This window comes from Rhinolophus sinicus, chromosome 4, assembly GCF_057876585.1.
Source record: "Rhinolophus sinicus isolate RSI-liver-muscle chromosome 4, RSI-T2T, whole genome shotgun sequence".
In the NCBI taxonomy this organism is placed as follows: domain Eukaryota; kingdom Metazoa; phylum Chordata; class Mammalia; order Chiroptera; family Rhinolophidae; genus Rhinolophus; species Rhinolophus sinicus.
Window position 1 is genome coordinate 35,019,624 of NC_142504.1, and position 24,099 is coordinate 35,043,722.

General features: G+C 36.3%; 1 protein-coding gene across 4 annotated transcripts in view; it reads right to left on the reverse strand.

Moving 5' to 3' along the window:
- CDK14 (cyclin dependent kinase 14) overlaps positions 1 to 24,099 on the reverse strand; it is a 547,463-nt gene that overhangs the window by 362,047 nt on the left and 161,317 nt on the right. For all 4 annotated transcript variants that reach the window (XM_019716536.3, XM_074340704.2, XM_074340703.2 and 1 more), the window contains one exon: positions 9,123 to 9,202. In XM_019716536.3, the coding sequence (XP_019572095.1) occupies positions 9,123 to 9,202 (80 nt within the window). The remainder of the gene's footprint in view (positions 1 to 9,122; positions 9,203 to 24,099) is intronic.

The window sequence follows — 24,099 nt, forward strand, 5'->3', positions numbered from 1 at the left end:
TATCCTCTCTCACCAGAAAAGTGATAGGGGTAAGATGTGTCTTGGCATTTGGACACTTGGAATTCAGAAATCATCTTGTCAAAGAGAGGATATTATAAACCATGTTTCCCCGAAAATAAGACCTAGCCGGACAATCAGCTCTAACGCGTCTTTTGGAGCAAAAATTAATATAAGACCCAGTATTATTATATATTATTATATTATATTATATTATATTATATTATATTATATTATATTATGTTATATTATACCGGGTCTTATTTTACTATATTAATTTTTGCTCCAAAAGATGCATTAGAGCTGATTATCCAGCTAGGTCTTATTTTCGGGGAAACATGGAAGGATATTTAGGTTCTATTTGATTGTAAGAATTATGTAGTTGTTCGACTGCATATCTGGATAAAAAAAAAGACTCCTGTGAAACAGTGTAAGATCCCAATCAAGATTTACAACATTTTGTCTTTGAGTAAATGCATTTGAAGTCCCAACAATAAATATACAGAATTGTGGAAGTAGACCTTTGTCATTTCGCATCTACTTAGTAGCCGTAGGGATCTCCATTATATCAGTTCTCCCTGCTTCCAACTCCAGACTATCAATGCCTCAATCATATTCACTGCCCTGACAGATATAATCTCTCTCAACATAAGCTACAGTTCATTCAAGAGTCATTCAATCACTCAGAAAAGTAGTACTTTTTTAAAAAACAAAAATTCACAACAAAAGAGCCTCGGCAGATAGAAACAAGAACAAATCACCCTGAAGAAAGCTAATACATTTATTCATTGGTCTAATATATGTCTACATGGTTAAAAGAAAACAACAAAGAGTATGTTCAAAACCACTATACGGTACATGTTTCTCCTAAGCTTTGCAAGGTGCAATTCACGTCCCAGTCCACTATTATCTACGAATCTCTCTGTGAAACAGAGGATAAAACACCTGTAGTGGGTGGAGTAGTGTCTCCCCAAAATTCCTGTCCACTCAGAAGCTCAGAATGTGACCTTACCTGCAAATAGGGTCTTTGCAGATGGAATTAATTAAGTTATAACGTACTATCCTAAGTTATAACATACTATACTAAGTTACAACATACTATCTAAGTTATATCGTACTATACTATGGTAAACCATAAAGCCAACAACTGCTGTCCCTATCAGAACAGAAGATACACAAAGAAGAAGGTCTTGTGCAGACACAGCCAGAGATTATAATAATGCAGCAACAAGCCAAGAACACCAAGGATTGCTGGGAGCCACCGGAAGCCAGGAAGAGGCAAGAAAGAATTCTGCTCTATTTCTTTCATTGGGAACATACCCTGCCAATACCATGGTTTTGAACTTCTAGCCTTCAGAACTGTGAGAGAATAAATTTCTGTTCTTTTAAGCCACCAAGTTTGTGGTGATTTATTACGGCAGCCCTAGGAAAGTAATACAATACGCCAAACATGAAATGCAGAAAATGAAACTCAGATTGGTTAATTACCAATTGAATTACAACTCAGATATCAAACTTAACATTCACTCTTCAAAAGCAATTATATCAAACACCTATGAGGAAAAAGAATTGTGTGGTTATAGAAATGAACAAAAATAAAGAGGCTGTGACATAAGATGAATGGGATTAAGAACATCAAATAGCAGTCAAATACCAAAATTTTTAATGGCTCATTTAAAATCAGCCATATTTTCTGTTTCATAACTTTACCAAATTCATAAAAAATAATGCCAACAGATAATTTATCTACCAAACCTACTGTACTATTAAAATATGTAATTATGTAATTAAATTAAAATTATGACATAATTAATTAACCATTAAAGGGTCAATTATTCATTTTACCAGCAGTTTAACTGTTTCCAAATAAAAGAGGTTGTATTTCTCTTTTAATCTCCTCTTTAATTTCTATCTACTTTTGCCTCCCTGGATACCTCAGTTTTTATTTGAAATCTAAATGCTTCCCCAGAATTATAATAAACAGTGTGTGTGTGGGGTGGGGGATAACTGAGGAATAAACCAAATAAAAGATTCAATTTCTGAAAAAGGGTAGAGAGAGGAAGAGAGAGAAGAGCTGGGTAAAACTACTCAGACCTGTATTGAAAAGAATATATTCAAATGATGAGTTCCACACTACACAGTTTACCACTACAAGGTTCTTTTTCTTCGACATGCTTAGTACTGGCGCTTAACTACACTGCTGAGTCTATTTTTCCTTTCCTGTTTTGTACCTTCCCTTGTCCTGTATGGATACTGCCCCACTGTCTTTATTGAATAATGTGCCTTCACTTTTATAAGTAAGCTTTTCCCTTCTTCCCTCTGCCCGCCAAATTTTTACTTACCTTAATTGAATGCCAATACTATAACCCTCTGCATGAAACAAAACGCAGTGTACGTTCAAATTTTCTACTTAAAATCTCTATGACAGTGTAATGGTTAAGTGTGGTATTTGGAGTGTAACTACCCAGGTTCAACTTTTAACTCTTACCACACACTAGCACTGACGTTGGATGAGTGACTAACCTCTCTGTGTCCAACTGTCTCCACTTTAAACTAGAAATAATGAAAATGCACATCTTTGAGGGTTTTGTGAGAATTAAGTGAGATAAGGACCTGGCTATGTATGTACACTGTGTAAGCACATGCTAAATATTGTCTATTGATATTGTTACTGTGATAATTTTAAATTGTTCTCTATTAGAGTATCTTTAAGTATAACTCTTGAAGCATAACTCTCACCGAAGAAAACCATTAGATATTCAAGAACCCAAAAAAGGAGACAATTGGTTCCCTCACTTTCATTCCTCGTTCGAGGAAATCTTGGCTAAAAAAATATGTTTGGACATCTAGAATATAATATCACAGAGTAAGAACATAGACATTTTGAAGTTGTTTTAAAGCTGGTATATCCTAAGAAATTTCATCTACTCCATTTCAAACCTGCCTCATGACTCTTCATCAGTACCATTAAAACCATGCCAATATCATAGATGGATTTTAAATTAAAATAGAAAAGCTGGCCCTTAGCACTGCTACTTAATTTCTCTAAACTGCCATCAAAGATAGGATGTGTTTCAAAGCACCTGCAAATGAATTAAGCCATTAAGTACTTGAACTCTAAAAGATATAATTCAAAGTCCATCTTTGGACATAAATTTAGATAAGATCAGGGTTTCTTACAAGTGTTTCCACTTTAGGTGAAAATTATGTGTTAAAATCTAAATTCCCAGGTAAGTTTATAAGTGGCAAGCAGCCACTTGAAAACTACTTTACTGAGCATAGTGCTTTCCTATTTTGAAATCATCCTGCTGTTGACATTTTGTGAATGAGGAAATTGACCAAAACAGCAGAAAAGAGGCAACTAAATTTAAAGTGCTTCATCGCAATTGAACAAGCCATGCCTCATCAATGTAAAAATATGTAAAAATGAACATATCCCAAGCACCTCCCACCTTCGTCCTAAATATTTCAAGCTCTACCACTAGCCACACAGAGGAGTTACTGGGTACCAATTTCTAGAAGTATTCTAGCCAAAAATTATGAGCAATGGTGACAGCTTTTGCTTCCACACATAAATAGGAGACAAATAAGACTATGAAAGGCAGGAATGAGAAGGCAAGAGAAAAACAAATAAGCAATACTGACACAGAGTTTAATTCTTCTTACTATTACTATAGGGTCATTTATAACCATTAAAAATCACTAAGGAGTCAAATTTTATTAGGAAAACCTCAAACTATTTTATTCAAAAGAAAATACAATGTCATTTTGTGAGCAGTTCCTGCAGGCCTCAACAATTCTTGTACCACTTCCTGCTCTCCAAAGCACTCAAAACTGAGTTTAAAAACTCCTTGGGAAATCAAAACCACAATAAGAGTACATAGCTCCTGAGAGATGGCAAAAACCAAGTCCTGTCTTCCAATTAGGGTTACTGGGACCCAAAGCCATTCGGCGGTGTCATGGACTGAACTGTGTCACGTAAAATTCGTATGCTGAAGTGCTAACCCCAGCACCTCTGAATGTGACTGTATTTGAAGACAGGAATTTTTCAGAGGTAATTAAGTTAAAGAGGTCATGAGAGTGGGCTCTAATCCAATATGACTGGTTTCCTTATAAGAAAAGGAAATTTGGACATAGACAGGTATAGAGGGAAAATGATATGAAGACACGAGAAGACGGTCATCTATAAGCCAAGGAAGGAGACTTGAAATAGATCCTGAGAAAGAGGACCATGACACGCTGATCTTGGATTTCTAGCCTCCAGAACCATGAGCCAATCAATTTCTGTTGTTTCAGGCACTCAGTTTGCGGTACTTTGTTATAGCCCTAGCAAACTAACACAGGTGACATGCCTTATATGGTACGATGATGAAAAACAAAAACCGGATCAAAAACCAGCTTTCCAGACTAACATTCATGGGGCTTTCCACCCTACTGCACTGCTTTGCAACTTAACTCCCTGTGTTCACTCAAATTTCTCTCCCACAAAAATCTTATACTTGTTCAACTGTTAAGGACAATGCTAAATACATACAGTTTACGCTGAACTCTTGTGAGCTACACTCCTAAATCACCAATAAGACACTGTCACATAGATATCTCATGAACTCAAAATGCCTAAAACCCAAATCAACTAACCCTTGAAGTTAGCATGATACCGTTTTGGACTCTAAGAACATCTAGGTACAAGAGTCAACTCCTTGGACAAATCATCTAAACTCTTTGAGTCTCAATTCAATATTTATAATACAGATTCTATAAAAAATATAAATTCTATCCCCCCCAAAAAAGCCTTCAAAGGGGTAATGTGAAGATTAAATTGGATAACAGCCCTTTCAAACTGTGAAATGTTAAAAGCAACTCTCCATGCAATCACAAATCATTTCTGTCTAGCATTTTTTTCTCATTCAAACTCAAAACTATTGGTATTTCCCTCTCAAATCACCTATAACCAATAACTCACCTAGCTCTGACAATTCTTTCTCTACACATCATTTTTCTAATAAACCTGGGTCCTTATAATTTCAAATTTATACTACGTTGAATGACTGATTTATCAGCTTCCAGGTTCCTCCTTATCTAATCTCTATCATATCTTAATATCAGGTTTATCTTCCTAATCCACTCAGCTACAAAGTCTTCAGCTGCTGTCCAACCACAGAACAAAGTCCCAGCCCTGCAATCTATAACACAACTGAATCCCAGGGCCAGTTTTTAAGCTGATCTCAAGACTTAACTTGTGCCCAAGGAGCCTTGCCTCATATCCAGCCAGTATGAACAGACAGATCATTAACAACTTCACTTGACCTTGAACTTCCCATTGATGGACCCAACTGTCACAGCGGCATCCAGTTATGAACTTTCTCTTAACCTTGAACCTGGAACAGCACCAAGAAGGTTAGGATGTTTAATCCCTATGTACAATCCACATGCTACAGAGCTTATCTGCTGCCCAGTTTCATTTTCTTCCTGCTTCTCTCTTGGCCCAGAATCTCTTCGCCACTCTCCTACTCCCTAACATTCAAAGTCTACCATAATCAAATTCAATAGCACTCTTAACCTTGCTTCGCTCCGTAGCTCAATGAGATCCCACTGCTCCATCTCGGCCAATGGTTTTCAATCTCATCAGACCCATTACCCTCTTTACATAATAAAAACTTTATAAATATTCCTTTACTATTAATGAAATGAAATTCATAGATAATAAGACCTGCGTACACACATAATTTCAAAAATTTACATATGAAATTTCAAATATATATCTATGCATAAATGAAATTCAAAAAAGAAATTAAAAAAATAACTTATAATAAAATAATGTATTAAATATATAAATAGTCAGGCAAAACTGTACCAGAAAATATAATAGAGTGGTACTAGCATCTATATAGAGTATCAGCAGGAATATACTACTACAAATTCAGACTAATTGAGAGTGTTATATTAGCTACTTAAAGAAAACAAGCAGTAATGCCATTAGATGAACAACTTTCCAAAATGGTAAACACATTTCACTAATGTTTTAAACAAAACAAAATATATTTTTCCTTTGATTTACACTGTTGTTGTATTCTTAGAAAATTTGGTACATATTAAATGTGCGCAGGGCATACTTTGGGATTATATGTGAAATAGTTGAGTTATAGCCTAAGATAAATATAAACAGGTTTTCACCTGCATGAATGCCCAGTAGGACACCCAAAAGGTTTATGGGACATAAAACAATTGTTCATTGTATTAAAACAGGAGTTGACAAACTTGGTAATGTGCCGGACTATATGTACTTTAGGTTTTGTGGACCATACACTCTGTCACAACTACCTGATTCTAAGAAAGCAGCCATAGACAACACATAAATGAATGGGAGTGCTGTGTTCAAGTAAAAGCTTATTTTCAAAAACTGGCAGTGGATCTAAGACTGTAGTTTGCCTACCTATGCATTAGAATGTCCTACATATTGCAAGATGCCCAGCTCCTATCTACTTAATGCCAGTTGTAATATCCAACTATTGTGATGACACCTCCTATTCAGCAATAACCTCCCTACCTTCCTACACCCACCAAATGAGAACTCATGACGTAAATATTCCTATTCACTGCACTTGAACTTTCTTGTCTCAGCTCCTTTTCTATACCTATCTGGAATGCAACTTGTCCTCAATCTACTCTTCACTTGTCTCTCTTATGCCTAATTCATGACCCAGCTGACACCTTGCCTCCCTTGACTAATTAAGGTATTTCTTTAAAAATTAAAATCTTTTAGAAAGGATTTGGCATTATAATGCCACCTAATATTACCTAATATTATTCCCCAATTATTATCTATATATTCTGTTTCCTACCTGGAAGGCAGGGTCTGTGTCTAATACTCTGTCATATTTAGACTCTAGCTCAATGATTTTCCTTAACTCACTCAATAAATATTATGATTAGCATGCTAGACATTGAGTATATAGCAGTGAACAATCAGCAAGGTCCCTGATCACACTAAGATTATATACTAATAAAGAGGAGTGAAAATAATTTCACATTCTAATAAGAACTATAAAGAGAAGAGGTAGTGGCATGGTGAGTAAAACAGGGAAAGCTGATGATCAGCTGTGATGTCAGATATGACGGTCAAAGGAAAGTTGTGTGAAAAGAGAACAATTTAAATTGATACCTGGCATCTGGGAAGAGCCAGAGAAGAACAGTCCAGCCATGGAGAGTACCATGACGGAGGAAATTTTGTAGCATGTTTGGGGAAAAACAGGTCATACGTTATTTGAAACTGAAGCTTTTAAATAAGAAGTGGCATAATATGATTTAGGTTTTTAAAAAGATCACACTGATTACAGAGCAGGGAAAGGGTAACAGGAAGGCAAAAGGAGAAGTAGAGAGCACAATTAAGAAGCTATCGCAGAAGTCCAAGCAAGAACCAATGATATCCTGGATTGGGGGTGGCAGTAAAGAGAGAGAAAGTAATCAGATTTGAGATCTCTTTTAGAGAAGTAACTTACAGATCTCCTTCATGGGCTAGATTTGGGGAGGAGGAACACTTGGTGCTACTACTACAAATGTTGAGGGAGAGGGAATGGTTTGAGTGATGGTGGGGAACCATGAGTTCCATATGGATGTGTTAAGTTTGAGCTGACTGTTACACATTGACTGATTTTTCAAGGTTGAACCAGACTTGCATTCCGGAAAAAAACCTCACTTGGTTTATTATCATATCAAAAGGACATGTTATCCTTTTGATATATTGCGGGATTCAAGAGGAAATGCCAGATAGGCAGATGGATATATATGAATGAAGACAGAGATAAGGTCTTAGCTAAAGAGAGGCATATACAGGTCATCAGCTTATAGTTGTTATTTTAACTCATGAAATAATAAAATCACATGGGAAAGAGTACTGATTAGAGAAAAGAAGACCCTTTCCCTGTCCTAAAAATCCCTAATATTTAGAGAAGGAGCCAGCACAAGAAAAAGAGAAAAAGCTACCTATTTGGCAAATCTGGCATCACAGAAGATAATATTTCAACCATGCATGATCTGCTAAAAGATTTGGCAAATTAAGACAGAGAGGTGTCTATTTGATTTGGCAATAAAGAAGGTCATTGATGAAATTTACAGGAACATTTCAGCTGAATAGTAATGATGGAAACCAAATGGACGTGACATGAAAAAGAGAATGAGAAGTGAGAAAGTGAAAACAGAAGGGAGACTTCTTCAAAAATAAATATAAATCATAAAAACAGTTGTGGAAAATAAATCAAACCAGTGACAGAGCACATTCAGTTCATCAATACCTTAATATTGTTATTTCAGTAAATCACTGACGTTGTAGATCAGCAGAACAAATGGTTGTGGTTTCTTGAAAAAATAAACTGAAGTTTATTTCAAGATAATCTGCAGTTAAAAATGTAGTAGAGGTAAAGCTATTAATACTAAAAGTTCTGAAATTAAATAAAAAAGTTCCCACTAATAAAAGAAGATTTTTATTTTCTTGGAGTAGAGAAACTATGCAGGAAATAATAAATCAAAAGATAGAGCAATTTTATTTAATAAAAATTAAAAACTTATATGTAACAAATACCTATACTGTAAAAGAAATTTTTAGGAAAATGACAGAATAGAAGAAAACATTGTAACACAAATGATGCTAATATATAAAGAGTATCTAGAAGTCAATAAGAAAAAATAGAAAATATAGTAAAGAATAGGAACAAAGAAATCAAGAAAGAAGAAATACAAATGAGTAATAAGATAGTATGATCGTCCATTTTTAAGGACTTTCCTTAAAAGTTATGAATATAGAGTAATGCTAGACTAGTATGTACCTTAGGAACACTGCAAGCAAAATCAAGTATATAAAATTCCTCAGTTAGTAGTAGTCTCACCATCAATACAGAGCAGTTTGTTTTTTCCCCATACCTAAGTATACAGCAGGATAGTCTTATTTTATTTAACAAGACTTGATATGATTGCAAAACGCAGTGATTTTTAAATTTTAGTTTATACATTTTAATGAGAAATATAACCATATGATTTAGAAACCCAGCATATTCAGAGGTGTATACTATTTAAACAATTATAGGCATCATGCAAACACAAAAGCAAAGATAACAAGAGAAAATGCCTACCTTCCCTGATAGCTGTAAAAGGTGTACCTTCTTCTTCTTGCAGCCTGATCACCTTCAGGGCTACCAACTTCCCATTTACCCTGAAAAAACAAAAGAAGAGAAGCAAATCCATTAAAATAAGTTCCTGTTATCTATAGTCATCTTCCTTACAATTTATATTTTCTGCACTGAAAATGTCAGTGACTCAATTATGCTGCCACAACAAGATTAATTTCAGTAATGCTGGGAATTCTTTATCATCATAAATATTCACACTTTAAATATTCACATTTTAAATATTCACACTTGAGTAGTCCAAGATTTAACTGAAGTTTTCTGTGATTCACTCTACGTTCCTTCCAGAATGAAACTGGTGCTTAACAAAATCACCAACCTTGCATCGACAATTATTCTCTGATTAATTAGAACTCAAGCTGTCAAAATAACTCTCTCCCTTTGTTTCTCCAATAGCTCCTTTGTTTCTTTTGCTGAAATGTCTTCATCTTCAGTTTTAAAATGAGGTCATTCAGTCCCTAAGGACAGAATCTTAACACTCAGCCTTCCCTCTTCCCTCTTTCTCTCTTCCTTCCTCCCTCCTTCTCTTTCAACATCACCCATTTCTCCTTTCTTCATGATTTTTTCTTACTAGGGCACCCTAAAATTCTATTTGGTCTGATTGTGTTTTATAATACAGTATATCATCAAAATAAAAATTATGCATATTTTACTATTACAAGATTACACAAGACCTATCCAAAGCAGATGGTTCTTCCAGACGCATTCTAAATATGTATCAGCTCTAACTAAAAGTAAGAATGTGCTAGGCAGATAATTTTTTATCCAGTCAATTCTGTTAAAAAGACATGACTATCTACATTAGTCTTCTAGTTGACTGCTCTCCTTTCTATCTGTACTAGAGCATGCAGCATATTTTGTTAATTAAAATAGTTAAAACACGCATACATTAAAAATTTTGTTAAAAGATACAAGAAGGCATTTGACGAAAAATAAATCTCCCTGCCACAGCCTCCCAGCTCCAGCCCTCAGAGGGTGCCACTTACCATTGTTCATATGCACTTACACACACACACACACACACACACACACACTTATACATGTACACGTGTACATATACATACATACACATGCATACACATACAGACACACATATACACACATATATACAAATGGCAGTACGCCACACTATCAATACATTGACATTGTTTTTTATCACTTAATACATGTTGGTGACTTCCTCATAAGTTCATAAAAAACTCTCTTGCTTTTGAAAGACCACAGGGTATTCCTTTGTCTGAGAGTGTAACATGTTTAATTTAATCCTAGTCCTCTATTGATAGGCATTTAGCACATTCCCAATTTTTTGCTACTAAAACAATAATGCAAGAAATATTTTGGACATCCATGTAAAAATATGCTCATAAGAAAATTCCTAAAAGTGGAATTGCAAGGTCAAAATGTATGTGCACTGGTAAATCCTAATCCAGATGAACACTGGGAAGTTGTCCTGCATAGAGGCTGTGCCAGTTTTCACTTCCTTTAGTAAATGAGAAGAGCTCCTGTCCCTCCTTCACCGGCAAGTTATCAACCACTGAATGTGCCAATCAGGTAGTTGAAAAATGGTTTCTCACTGCAATTTAAAATTGCAACCAAGATCTTCCGAGGCTGTGGAACTAGCAAAGGAGAACTCACGTGGCCCAGAGAATCCAGTGCCTGAGTCTGAAATAAAGAATTTGAAGGTCTCTTTTTTTTAGAACTGCATCCATTTGATCTGTTTTTGCTCAAAAAACTGCCACAGACACAAAAGTTGAAAGTCCAAGGAATGTATCACAGCCCAACCATCCTAGTGGCGTTTCTCATTAAACTGATGGCTGAAATACATTATTGGTTACAGCGATCGAATAAGGACATGTGATTATAAGGCTCCACAAGGCGCCATCCACACAAGCATGGATGCTGTGTTCATTTTTCCTTGTGTTTCAGCTGGGAGGACAGCCTGCTGCGTTTTTGCCCTGTGACTCTCTGCTCCCAAGTACATTACTTTAAGTTTTCTAATCCTGACTGTGCTCTAGGTACCCAGGTGCAGGCAGAACATTAATATGCACATGGGGTTCAACTGGAGACTGTACCTTGTGCTCTTCCTTTTGTCCTTTACGACTAAGGGAGGCCTTTGGCAGGGCGGGAGGCTGGGATGCAGTCAGTGCTGACATCTGCACAGATTATTCTCAGCCCAGTTGCGCTCATCGCTATCTCCCCAAGGAGGCAATAACTGATTCCAGGAATTGCTTGGAATTTTCCCCTCATTTACTGATATTTTCCCCTCACCCATTAAAAAACACACACACACACAACCCACTTCCCACAAAGCCTTTCCATTTCCCTTGAGATCGTTAAATTATATGTATCATTAACCGAAAATCCTGGAATACAGGGAATTCCTTTTTTGAAGGTTATATACTTAAAACACACTCTCAGACCATGAAACTATGATTGTCCTGTAATACACTGAAAGAAGACAAACCTTCAATGGATGCAACACTCACACAACTAGAAAGGGAACACCTTTAAGTAATCTCAACGAATGTGCATCATTTTTGTGCTGAAACAACATTTGAACATATTTACTACGATAACTGCATAAAGGAACAAGATCTAGGTTAATGGAATTCTGATTCTGAAGCATAATTCTCCATGAATTAAACCTCCAACTATTAATTTCTCGTAGTTATGATAACCACAACAGTTAAAGACATTGAGATTGTATGTATTGCATTATATGGAACTAAACATTCCCTTAAGATTTATGCTAGACTGTTAGCTCCAGGAGTGAAGGAACTTTTTCTGTTTTGTTAACTCTTATGTGCCCAGTGCCTAAAACTGCCTGGCATAAGAGTAGACTCACATAATATTACAATGAATGAATATTAATAATGTTACTACACTTACATTCCCTTCCTTATATCTTCAAGATAACTCAAGAATAAAAATTATTGTTCAACATCGTCAATCATCAGGGAAACGCAAATCAAATCCACAATGAAATATCACCTCCCACCTGTTAGAATAGCTATTATCAAGAAGTCAAGAGACAACAGTTGCTGGCAAAGATGTGGTGAAAAGGAAACCTTTATACATTGTTGATGGGAATGTAAATTGGTCCAACCACTATGGAAAACAGTATGGAGATACCTCAAAAAATTGAAAAATAGATCTACCATAGGATCCAGTAATTCCACTTCTGGGTACATACTCAAAGGAAATAATAGGATTTTGATGAGATATATGCACTCTCATATCTATCTTAGCATTATCCACAATAGCCAAGATATGGAAACTACCCAAATGCCCATCAATGAATGAATAGAAAGGAAAAAAGAAGTACTACACATACACAATGGGATATTATTCAGCCACAAGAAAGGAAGATATACTCCCATTTACAAAAAAACATGGATGGACCTCATTGAGCACATTATGATAAGCAAAATAAATTAGACATAGAAAGACAAGTAAGTGCTGTATGATACCACTTATATGTGGAATCTAAAAAAGTTAAACCTATAAAATACAGAGTGTAAAATGGTGGTCCCCAGAGGATTTTTGGGGGGAGAGGGTGATAGATAAGACAAACTTGTAATGAGTAGGAAACAAGCCATAGAGATCTATTGTTCAGTATAATGAATATAGACAATAATACTGTACTATAATTATGTAATGTATAATATGAAAAATCATATTATAATAGGTTAACTAGGCAATCACATTATAATAGGTCAACTATCAAAGTAACATGTCGTATACCCCAAACATACACAATGCTCATGTCAAATTTATTCAATTAAAAGTTTAATTGCTTTCAAAAATTTCAGAAATCTCAGATTTTTATGAAACTTTCAACATCTTTCACGCTTGGTTTAAATACTTTTCTTTTTTCCAATTAAAGTTGCCGTCTCTTTGTTTTTGATGCACACAGATAGGTAAAGTTTGCACTTCCTTAAAGTTTCAGAATTTATAAAACGCTGTATTAATGAACTTTTCTACACCCAACAGACATGTTTCAAAACCCTTACTATCTTTTAATAATCTGAGCCCAGACCACTAATAAGTATCTCCCAACTGCAGTATTCTCCAACTGCTTCACTGGTTTCCCATTAAGAATCATATTGATTATCAAATTGCTCTTTAACCTAAGAGTCATTGTGACTTTCTCTTTTCTTAATTAGTTTTCCTCTACATGTCTAGACACTCACCAACTACTGCATTACTCACTTCTAAAGTCTAGTAAAAATTTTAGGTCACTGGCTCCACTTTTGGAAAAGGTACCTCTGGAAAAAACAACATTACAAGTTTTCTAATGTTCTATTTTTGGTGCATATTTTCTTTTTAACTTTAGTATGGGCTGAAATACTTAAAATTCTAAGCTACTACTCTTACAAAACGTCAGTTTTTAAAGACATAAAAGAAGATAGCTATGTATTATTCTATGAAAAACAAACTAATCATTGTATCTAGTAATTAGCAGTGTGTTTAAGCTATTTTATTAAAGATTCAAAACATACGCTTCAAACAGCTTTAAGTTCTTAGAATAATTACAAAATTCAAATTGAATAAATAAATTAGAGCTGTTTACAGGAAAACATTGGAGATTCATCTTTAACAAGTTTTATTAATTAAATCAAAGACTAATGAACAGAAGGCAATCAAGGCCTGATTGGCAATGGAGACATAATTCAGGTAAATAATGTGGTTAAAACAAATGCTTTCAATTTTGTTAATATTACCACAGAACATTCTATTGGAGATATTGTCAGGTTTGTATCTAGTTGTTCTAAGCTACATAGGGAGCTGTTTTAACTTCAGGCATTTTAAAACATTCTCTAATTCTTCCAACAAATGCCGTTGCCAGCATGGCCTCACTGTGCAGCTCACTTTACACCCAAAGACGAGTGGCTCACTCCTCTGGTCTTCCCATCAAACCAGACAAGCTGTCAGGTGCAGCAGAGGAGGACCGAGGGGATGCCCACGCGTGTGCATGGAGCTACCCACACACAGAGATACGGGGACACTGAGTGTCCCAGCAGAACCATGTTGAAGTGGATCCAGCTTTCAGAGTGGTTCTAATCACAAATACCAATCTCAGCCAACTTCAGAACTCTGTCCACAGTTCTACCGTGTTTCCCCGAAAACAAGACCTACCCCGAAAATAAGCCCCCGTTAAGATCGTCAGCCAGACGGACGCATTTAGTACATTATGACGATGTTCCAGAAGAAGATGACATGATTCTATTTGAATAAATGTAGATTGTTGTACATGAGAAAAATAAGACATCCCCTGAAAATACGCCCTAATGTGTCCTTTGGAGCAAAAATTAATATAAGACCCGGACTTACTTTCGGGGAAACACGGTATGTGCTGTAAGTTTGAAAATGATAAAATTCTCCTGTGAGAGTGAAGCAAGATGGAGAAGCTTTGAATAAGAACAGCCTACTCATTTTTTCATGCATTTCTTCATTTGTTCATTCAACACTGTAAAACTTACAAAGGAAAACTCCCCAGTTAGCTCAGGGTAAATTTTCCAGGTTTGAAAGGTGATGCACAAAGACAATTTCATTACAGGCAAACAATTCTCAAAGGAAAGACTAAAGATTTTCTATTTTATTAGTTACTTCAAATTAATAGGATATCTTAGTATAATACAACAAAATTACAAATATTATCCAGGTCATCTTTGAAAGCAGTGTCCATGTACTAACACCTAGAAGAAATTATGTCTAGGGGATATAAAGGAAATTAAGGCAATATACCTAAAAGAAATTTAATATACTCTGGGAAATTTAATATATTCTGCCTCACTCTTCCATTATGATTTTGTCTCAGAGAAGCTGCTAAGGAAAATAATACTGAGTGCAGGCAGATACAATGCTTTTGTTTCCTTTCTGTATTAGCTTAGAAGCAACAGAAGAAAATGAGATACTATGGGGGAGTGACAATGACAAGATGGAATATATCAAGGACAATATTTAGGGCTGAATTTATAAATGTTTGACAAAGTGATTAAAATATTTTAAAGGTTTTAATAGTGCTTCTTTTATTAATTCCTTCTTGAGAGACTAGTTAAAATGCTGACTATACTGCATTACACACACACTTCAAAAGTTAAAAACTTCACAAAGTGTTCACGGCCTTGCTCTTCCCATCTGAATTTAATTTTTATTCAGGTGTAAATGAGAAATCATCTCAATACTATCTAACCTTTGCTATTCTGAAATACCCTAAAAGTGCTGTCTATTATACTTTATTCTGGAAAAACAAATTAGAATTTCAAGGTAAACTGTCAGTAATCACACCTTGTCCTAATCTTTATCAAAATAACATAGAGAGAAGTAGATGACTAATGTTATTTCTGTTAAATTATTTTTTTTAACAAAACCCGAAGATTAGAGAGAGAATAGTGTAATGGCTACTTATTAGGATATGACCAACGGTGCAAAAAGTCTGAAGACTTAATACAATGGGAAAAGGATATGCTCAATCAACAATTATTGCTTACAAAAGAAATTATGGCTGCTAAAGTATAATTTATCACTATCAACGTCTTATCAAATGTACAAACCCATAATACGTTGAAACATAAAATTAGTGACATATAATGTTCATAAGAGAAAAGAGAATTACGTATATTTCAACAATTTTAGCCAACTTTGCACCTTTCCAAAATTAAAATCTGTCAATAAAGGAGTTGAGCATTTTTTTACCTTACAAATAAAATAACCTCAGTGATCATTTAGGCTTCCGAGCAGATAAAATGATCCTTACTGCCTTGATTGTTTATCTTTGTCCTCTCACTGCCTGGAACAAAGTAGCCCCCGAAAAGGCTGCGACAGAATTCAAACTCCCTACAATACCCCCAAATGATTTAGTTCTTCCTAAATGTTGAACTTAAATTTGCTTCCTGTAATTTCTACTCTCTGACTCAAGTTGACTCCAAAGAGACTAAACTAAATGCTCTTCCACAAGACAGCCCTTCATTTAATTAAGTTTTGATATCCTGCCTTTCAAGTCAACTAATTCGTTGAGGCTATGATTCTGTGCTTGACATAAAGGATGAACAACGCAGACATGGTCCCTTCACTTACATCTCACCAAGGAGACAGACATAAAGCACAGAAATACAAAGATGGCTGAAACACGTCAAAGGGAGGCAGAAGGCCCCCACTCATCAAAGATGAGACAATTTTAGTGTCACTAAAGTAATACATGTGACAGAAAGGTATCAAATATGTTTAAGTCCATAAGTTTATAATGAGACTGAAAAAACTGTTATACTTGGGGGCGGGGGGGTACTATGAACCATCTCACTAATTTAAAAACTGTTAAATATAGAGACTGCATCAAGCATTTACCTTTCCTTTATTTTCATATATACTGTATCTCATGTAAACAAATCATTGATATGTGCAAGTTTCTCTTTATAGATGCATTGCATGTAACAATAGGATTTGAATAGCATCATTTTGCTAACCATAATCATTGAATGGATTATTAACAGTTGCTAAAATCACACAAAAAAGACTACCAGATATTATGTGCTTCTTTTTTTTAAATTAGTTTCAGGTGCACAAAACAATGTAATAGTTAGACGTTTATATCATTTATATCCCTCACACTGTGTCAACCCCCCTCCCCACATCCACTATCCCTCTGACATCGCACACAGCCATTACATTTCCACTGTTACTATGTGCTTCTTGATGGAAGCACTCATTCCCCTCCATGGGATAAATCCAAATGGAATCTGATCAAGTCTTTACCTAACTACTTATTTTAATAAAGAGATAGGGAACAAGTTAAATAACATCATTGGGATACATCAGAAAAATGCAGACTACAGGTAATTCTTCATACAAGAGAATGAGTGTGTTTCTTCAACAAATAAATTTCATGAAAAATGAGAGGGGAAATCCATAGATTAAAAGAGAGAGATATCAACTAATTGCAATGTACAGATCCAACTTTATCTTTACTCCAGCAATGTATTTTAAAACTCACTGCATGTATATTTGATAATATAAAGGAACCAATAAATTTTGACATGATTTTGGTTATGTGTTTTAAAATAGAGTTCTTAACATTTAAAGCAGGGATGTCCAACCTTTTTTCAGTGTTTTTTACGAAGGGCCATATGCAGTAAAATACACAAACAGCCGGGCCACTCACTCGAGGTGAAGTACGTATTGCCTCACCTGGTTTATTTAAGTAAACTAAATATATTTCTGGAATTTGCTGTGGGCCAATTAAAAATGGACTGCGGGCCACAGTTGGCCCGTGGGCCACAGTTTGAACACCCCTGGTTTAAAGGATAAATGCACTATGAAATAACATGATGTTTGGGGTTTGTTTCAAAATAATTGGGAGAACAAATATAGATAAAACAAGATCAGAAATGGGTTGTCAATGTTTGAAATTGGGTGATAGGCTCATGGGAATTTATTATAACTGTGTTTTCTACTAATTTTCCATATTAAGATCTATAATTTTTTTTAAACACTCAATAGGAATTAGGATAAATGCAATGAAGGAAAATTGTAATGTACTACAGAAAAGATAAAGAATCTATTTTAGATTAGACAGTTAGGGAAGGTTTCTCTGAAAGCACGACATTCAAGCTGAAACAAGACATATAAAAGAACATTCCAGACAGATGGAACAGCCTGTACAAAAGCCCAGAGGCAGAGAACACAGTGCATTAAACCAAAGTATAAGAAAGAAAGAGTGGCTAGAGCTTGTTGGCCGGGAGTTGGGGGCGGGGGTACCTGGAGGGATAAGAGAGCCAGATCATGGAGGTTCTTAAAGACCATAGAAATAACTGATTTAAAAAAAAAAAAAAAAACACTGGGAGATCTTAAGAAAGGGGATGATGTGGTTAAATTATGTGTCTACAGCTCAGTCACTAGTGTGGAGAATGACCTGAAGGAATACAATCAGTGGGAGCAGGGAGGGAGGTCAGGGAGCTGTTGCTATGGTCCAGGAGAAAGATGGTGGCCACAAAGAACCAGGAAACTGGGGAGAGGGATGGGGAAAAGGTAAGCGATATTCTGAAGACAGAATCAACATGCTGTCAGAATAAATCGGATTTGGTGTAGAGAAAGGTGTAAAGGATGACTCCAGGTGTATCCGCGTAAATGGAGGTAGTGTTTATCATTTAATATTCAAGAGTCAAGAAAAACTAATGGAGACGAGATATAGACAGAGGGTACTAAGAGTCCTGTCAGGGAGGCTCTCAGTCAGGGAACATCCAAGTGGTGATGTAAAGGAAGCACTGGTATTTATGGCTCCTGATCCCAGTACAAAAATCTAGGCCAGCTAAAAAAATTTAAGAGTCAGTTGGAAGACTTCAAGGGAAGTAATAACCTCAAGAGAAAGCCAGTTTTCTGTTAAAGCAGAAAAGAGAACCCTCAGAAAGAGGAAGAGAATATGTAAGAGTTTGTTGGTCAGAGAATAATGTTCTGGGTCTAGACAAGGAAAGAGAATGGAGGATAGGGGAAAGGGACAACACAGATGTAGTGACAAAATGGGGTGAGGCCTGAGAGACAGTGGCTGGTCAGGCAGTTTTACCCCTGGGGGAGTGCCTGGGCAGAGGACATTCCGTCCTGACAGGCCCTCGGAAGCCACCGGAGTAGGGGCTGCTGTTGGGCTGCTGCTCAGCGTAGCTGCCCCTGTACACATGAGGTAAGGCATTAGAAGCCGGGACAGCCTTTGCCATGTCAGAAGATAAAGTACAGGTTTTCAGCCCTGGCTACATACCATGGTTCCCCGAAAATAAGACCTAGCCGGACAATCAGCTCTAATGCGTCGTTTGGAGCAAAAATTAATATAAGACCTGGTATTATATTATATTTATTATATTATATTATACCCAGTCTTATATTATAGTAAAATAAGACCAGATCTTATATACAACCCGGCCCTTATATTATATTAAAATAAGACCAGGTCTTATATTAATTTTTGCTCCAAAAGACGCATAGAGCTGATTGTCTGGCTAGGTCTTATTTTCGGGGAAACACGGTATTAGGATCAATCGGGGAGCTTTAAAACAAACTATTGCCTGGCCTCACCCTGGATTTACTTGGTGTGGGATTGGATCCTAGTATCTGTACTTTTTAAAACACCCCGGGTGAGTGTAATGCACACCTGAGGTTGAGAACCACCGTGTTACGTCTTCAGGCTCCTATAGCAACTTCTCATTGTCTCTCTTTGTTTGTCGGGTCTTTCGAACATTGAAGTCTCCTTGTTATGATAAACATTCAAAAATTTTTTACTATTTTGAGTGTCCTCCATCTTAGCTGCAAGCTTCTTTTGAACATGCTTGGGTGTACCCACTGAGACGTGGTGTAAGTGCTGAGTGGACGTGGACAGTCCAGAAACCGGACTTGTACTGATTTGTCCTAAGCTTGAAGTAAGCTGTCACAAAATACTGTGAGTCACAGAGTCACAAAATACTGTGAACTCATAATGACCTTACCAACAACCAAAACCCCTGCAATCACACCATCTCTAACTTGACCTATGCCATACAATTCACTTTTTAAACATGATTTCAGGAGTTTGATTTATCCCTAAAAAACGTCCAGCTTGTCAGCAGCAACCATCTTGCTCAAGTCTCTTGTGTCTACGCTCAATTCCAATCCTGTTTATGACAGGCAGTGGCCACACATCCTGTCTGTCGTCATCAGAGGTGGGGATGACAGTACTTAATGGGATGAGGTTCAGGGCCGTGCTCTTTGACACCACACTCTCAAGTCCCATCCCATCCACCTTTGGGGCACCTGGCTTCATTAACCTTTTCTCTGTCTCTCTCTGACCTCCCTCCTTCTCTCTTCACTTTCGAACTCTCCAGGCCAGCCCTTCCTCTCCAAAGTCACTCTCAGTCACACCTCAGCTTCTGTCCCAGACCACAGCACAGACCTTCTATTTCTACATTGACCTGTGCTGAAAATCTGCACCCAGCACTATTTCTGGCCCACATTAGGGCTCAGGGATGAATGGATGAGCCAACCACTTACCACGTAAAAGAGGTACTAGAAATCCTACTGCTCTTCAGTATGGTTAATTGGCTTGTTTTCAATCCACCAGCAGCAGCAACAGCATACCACCCAACTGTCTGTTTCTCCATTATCAATCAGAACATAACTGTGAACATTTACCTATGTTCGATCAACAAGCAGATATACAATACCTACAGCATTCTGCTCGTCCACCAGCTTAACAATCTGATTAGAAAAAGGAATTAAGGTTACTTAGGTATGACATAATTTTGTAATGACCTCCTAGATCACTAATTTGCTTTCTAACTATGCAGAAAGCATCGGGACAATAAGCTGTCCTAAAATATTCCCCTGGAGGAGGGGGAATAGAAGGACATTCCAGGGAAGGTCACACCTTTCCCTTGGCTCTGATTCACAAAAACCATCTTCTTCCATGAATATTTGGACATCTCAAAGCTACAAAGGCCTCTCCAATTTTTCATAGTTCCTCAAAGATGACTGACAACGATGGGACAATCTCAACTCCCAGTTTCTTTGAAATTCTGTGAAACAGTCATCCCTGGTCTTCAATCAGCACTCCTTAGAGAGCCATGGTACTGTCAAACTTCCTAAGACAGCTGATAATTGAATTCATTCCTACATTTGTTCTGCACTTTGGTACCTGAGGCCAACTCTTCTTGGCAGCAGTGATGTAAGCAGCACAGGTGAGTAATTGCACTTGTTCTCTATCACCTGTCTACCCAAGTAGCATCTTCGCTATGCAAACTTCAAACCTGAGCTTTTCTTGGATTTCCAATGTTTCCTCTCCTTCCCTCACTTAGCTGAACTGTATTGTAGTTATCTGATCTAAAGTTTGTTGGGTTTTGAGAGACTTTTATAATCCGTTTTGATACATTAACCTTTGGAGTTTTAGGGCAATGGATTATACACTTCTCGGTATTTTTCTGGAATAACTCCAGATGCAAGGAACCATTCTGAGTAGAGCAAAACGTCACATGCATACAGCCCTTGAGGAGATTACCAGCCAAAGAAGAAACAATAGAGGACCGAGCAACTAAAATGCATGACCAACATAGGTAAGTTCCTAAAAAAAAAAGTAAGGTGAAGTTATCAAAGACAAGGAATAGAGGAATTTTTAACATATCAAGAGAAGGCATGAACCCAGAAAAGATGCCAGGACACCTACAGATGTAAAAGCAGCTAGTTACACATGCTCCTGGAATTACTAGAAAAGAGCCATGTTTATTAGATGAGATGGGAGGGTTTCATAAAAATAAGTAAAAGGTAGTCTATTATGAGGAGATTTTAGAGATTGATTTTTCACATAGTGAAATCTGAAAGTTACTGTGTTAATTACTTCTAGAAGTTTTTTATCGTTAACATTCAACAATGTATATCACTAAATATGCAGTACCCTAAATATACAAGCACTCAGATGCACTGAAAACTAAAAATGAAGGGATAATGTAACGATAAAGAAAAAACAGAAGTTGGGTTTTGTTTCATTTTTCCCTTGTTGCACTTTCAAGCACACTTGTCTGAAGAAACATATTACTGAGGTCTTTGAAAAGGCTGCATTTAACATTTGTAAAGAAATCAAATTTTCTCATTTGGAGGTCAAGTTGCCACTTCAAATAGATTTTCACCTCCAGTAGCTTTTCTCCCATAGAAAATACTTCAAAAAAGCAGAAAAGAAATGGATGTACTTCTGAAAGGTATTATCATTTTTTTTCCCTATCTTGGATTACCTATTACAGATGGTCCCCAATTTACAATGGTTCAACTTACAATTTTTTGACGTTATGATGGTATAAAAGCGATACACATTCACTAGGAACCATAGTTCAAATTTTGAATTTTGATCTTTTCCAAGGCCAGTGATACGCGGTACAATACTCTTTTATGATACTGGGCGGCAGCAGCGAGATAATTTTACCCAACTATAGGCTAATGTAAGTGTTCTGAGCACATTTAAGGTAGGCTGGGCTACGCTATGATATTTGGTAGGTTAGATGCATTACATGCAGTTTCGACTTACAATATTTTCAACTTATGATGGGTTTATTGGACTATATCCCCATCGTAGGTTGTGGAACATCTGTATTTTCTGCTAAATTATTACATATTACAACTAAAAATAAAAATCAAATCCACTCAGTCATAATTTTCTTTTTCAAAAGCCTAACTACAGCATCACAATCACAGTGAGTCTGGGATTAAATAGATGAGCTGGGATTAAAGAAAAGACAATAAAGTCTGATGCTCACCTTACAGCATGTTAAGCTTCCCAGTTCAAAGATATGTTTAAAGCATAATGGTCCTATTTCTCTAACAGAGTCATATTATGTTCCCCTTTCTCTAGGAGAAGAATACATGCTTCCCATCACAAGAAAGATGTCAAGCTTCTACTCTCAGGAAAAAAAAAAAAGTATCTCCAAAGGAACTAAACGAGATGCACCAGAAAGCACATCACTGATTCACCACAAGACTGTGAGCAGTCCCCAAATACTCATTGCCAAGTAACGTTAACCACAGAGATCTTGCATTTTCTACTCAAACATAGTCATACGAAATTAAATGAAGTTTGGAACAGCAGGACAAAACAATTAAAGCAGCCCTGGAGAACCATTAGTGCAGGAGTATTCAGAGTTCAGACTATTCTCAACCCAATTCTAATAAAGACACAAATTCCCCCACCTCCCAGTATGCACATGGACGTGCGTGTGTGCTCACGTGTGCACACACATACACCACCTCAAGTTTATATTATAACCAGGACAGAAAGTTAGTATTTTCATTTTTTTGGTTTGGATGCAAAGGCCTATAGAGAACAAACAAAACTGTTATAAAGACACAGTAGCTTGGTTAAAAGACTAAGACATCAAGTCAAGAGTATTACAAGTAATTTTTATTTCCTTCAATTAAAATGCATTACTTCCATAATTATAGAAGTTGTCATTTTTAAATATCTTTAAAATGAAATTAAAAAAACAATACCAAGCAAAGCGAAATTTACCTAGTTTGATTTTAAGTCTTTTATGACAAAAGGATTGGAGAACAATGTTATCCCACCATGAATTACCTAAGTCTAAGACTGTTCTCCTAAAAATAAAAGTCACACTAAAATAGATTGCTTTATAGGCAAGCAGAGTGTCAAAGTAAAAACTGATTCAATTAAATATAAAGTTGAAAACAATCTACCTACACATGCTGAAGACTGCATTTTATTTTAATTGGCTCCTTGGTAATATGTAGATTAATATAAAATATAAAAAAGACCTTCATAAAAATTACATATAATTGGTATGATAAGATCCATACTAGTATTATTTCTTCCAAAACCTAGCAACAGAGCCAAAGTACAAATTAGTTAACCTGATTCGGAATGAAAGGGTTTTATACACAGTCAATAAAGTTTAAAATCAAGATAGCTGTCTTTAACTCAAAAATAGCACTCGTGTTCAATTACCCCTATTGTTAAAGTACCAACAATGCAGCAGGCCCTGGGCCAAGGACCTTATTTACACTGTCTCAGTTAGTCCCTATATCACCGCTGTTTAATAGGCACTATTATTATCTCCACTTTACGAAGAAACTGAGGCACAGTTCTAAATCACACAAGAAGTGGCAGGTCCACAATTTGGACCTAGGAAGTGGGACTTCAGAGTCCATACTCATAAAGGGTAGCGATAAGTAAAGTGTCAACCACAGAGGAAAGGTGTGCGGTCCACATGCTCGCTCCTTCATTAAACAGAGGCACTCTGCTTACGCCAGTATATATTTTTATCAGACACTTGTGATCAAATTATTTACTCCCAAAGAAATGCCACTGCTCTGTAATAATTATTTACAAACATCAAAATAAATCGATGTATTTTAGAATTGATAAGTCTTATCCAAGTCATAAAAGTAATATGTGTTTGTAGAAGAA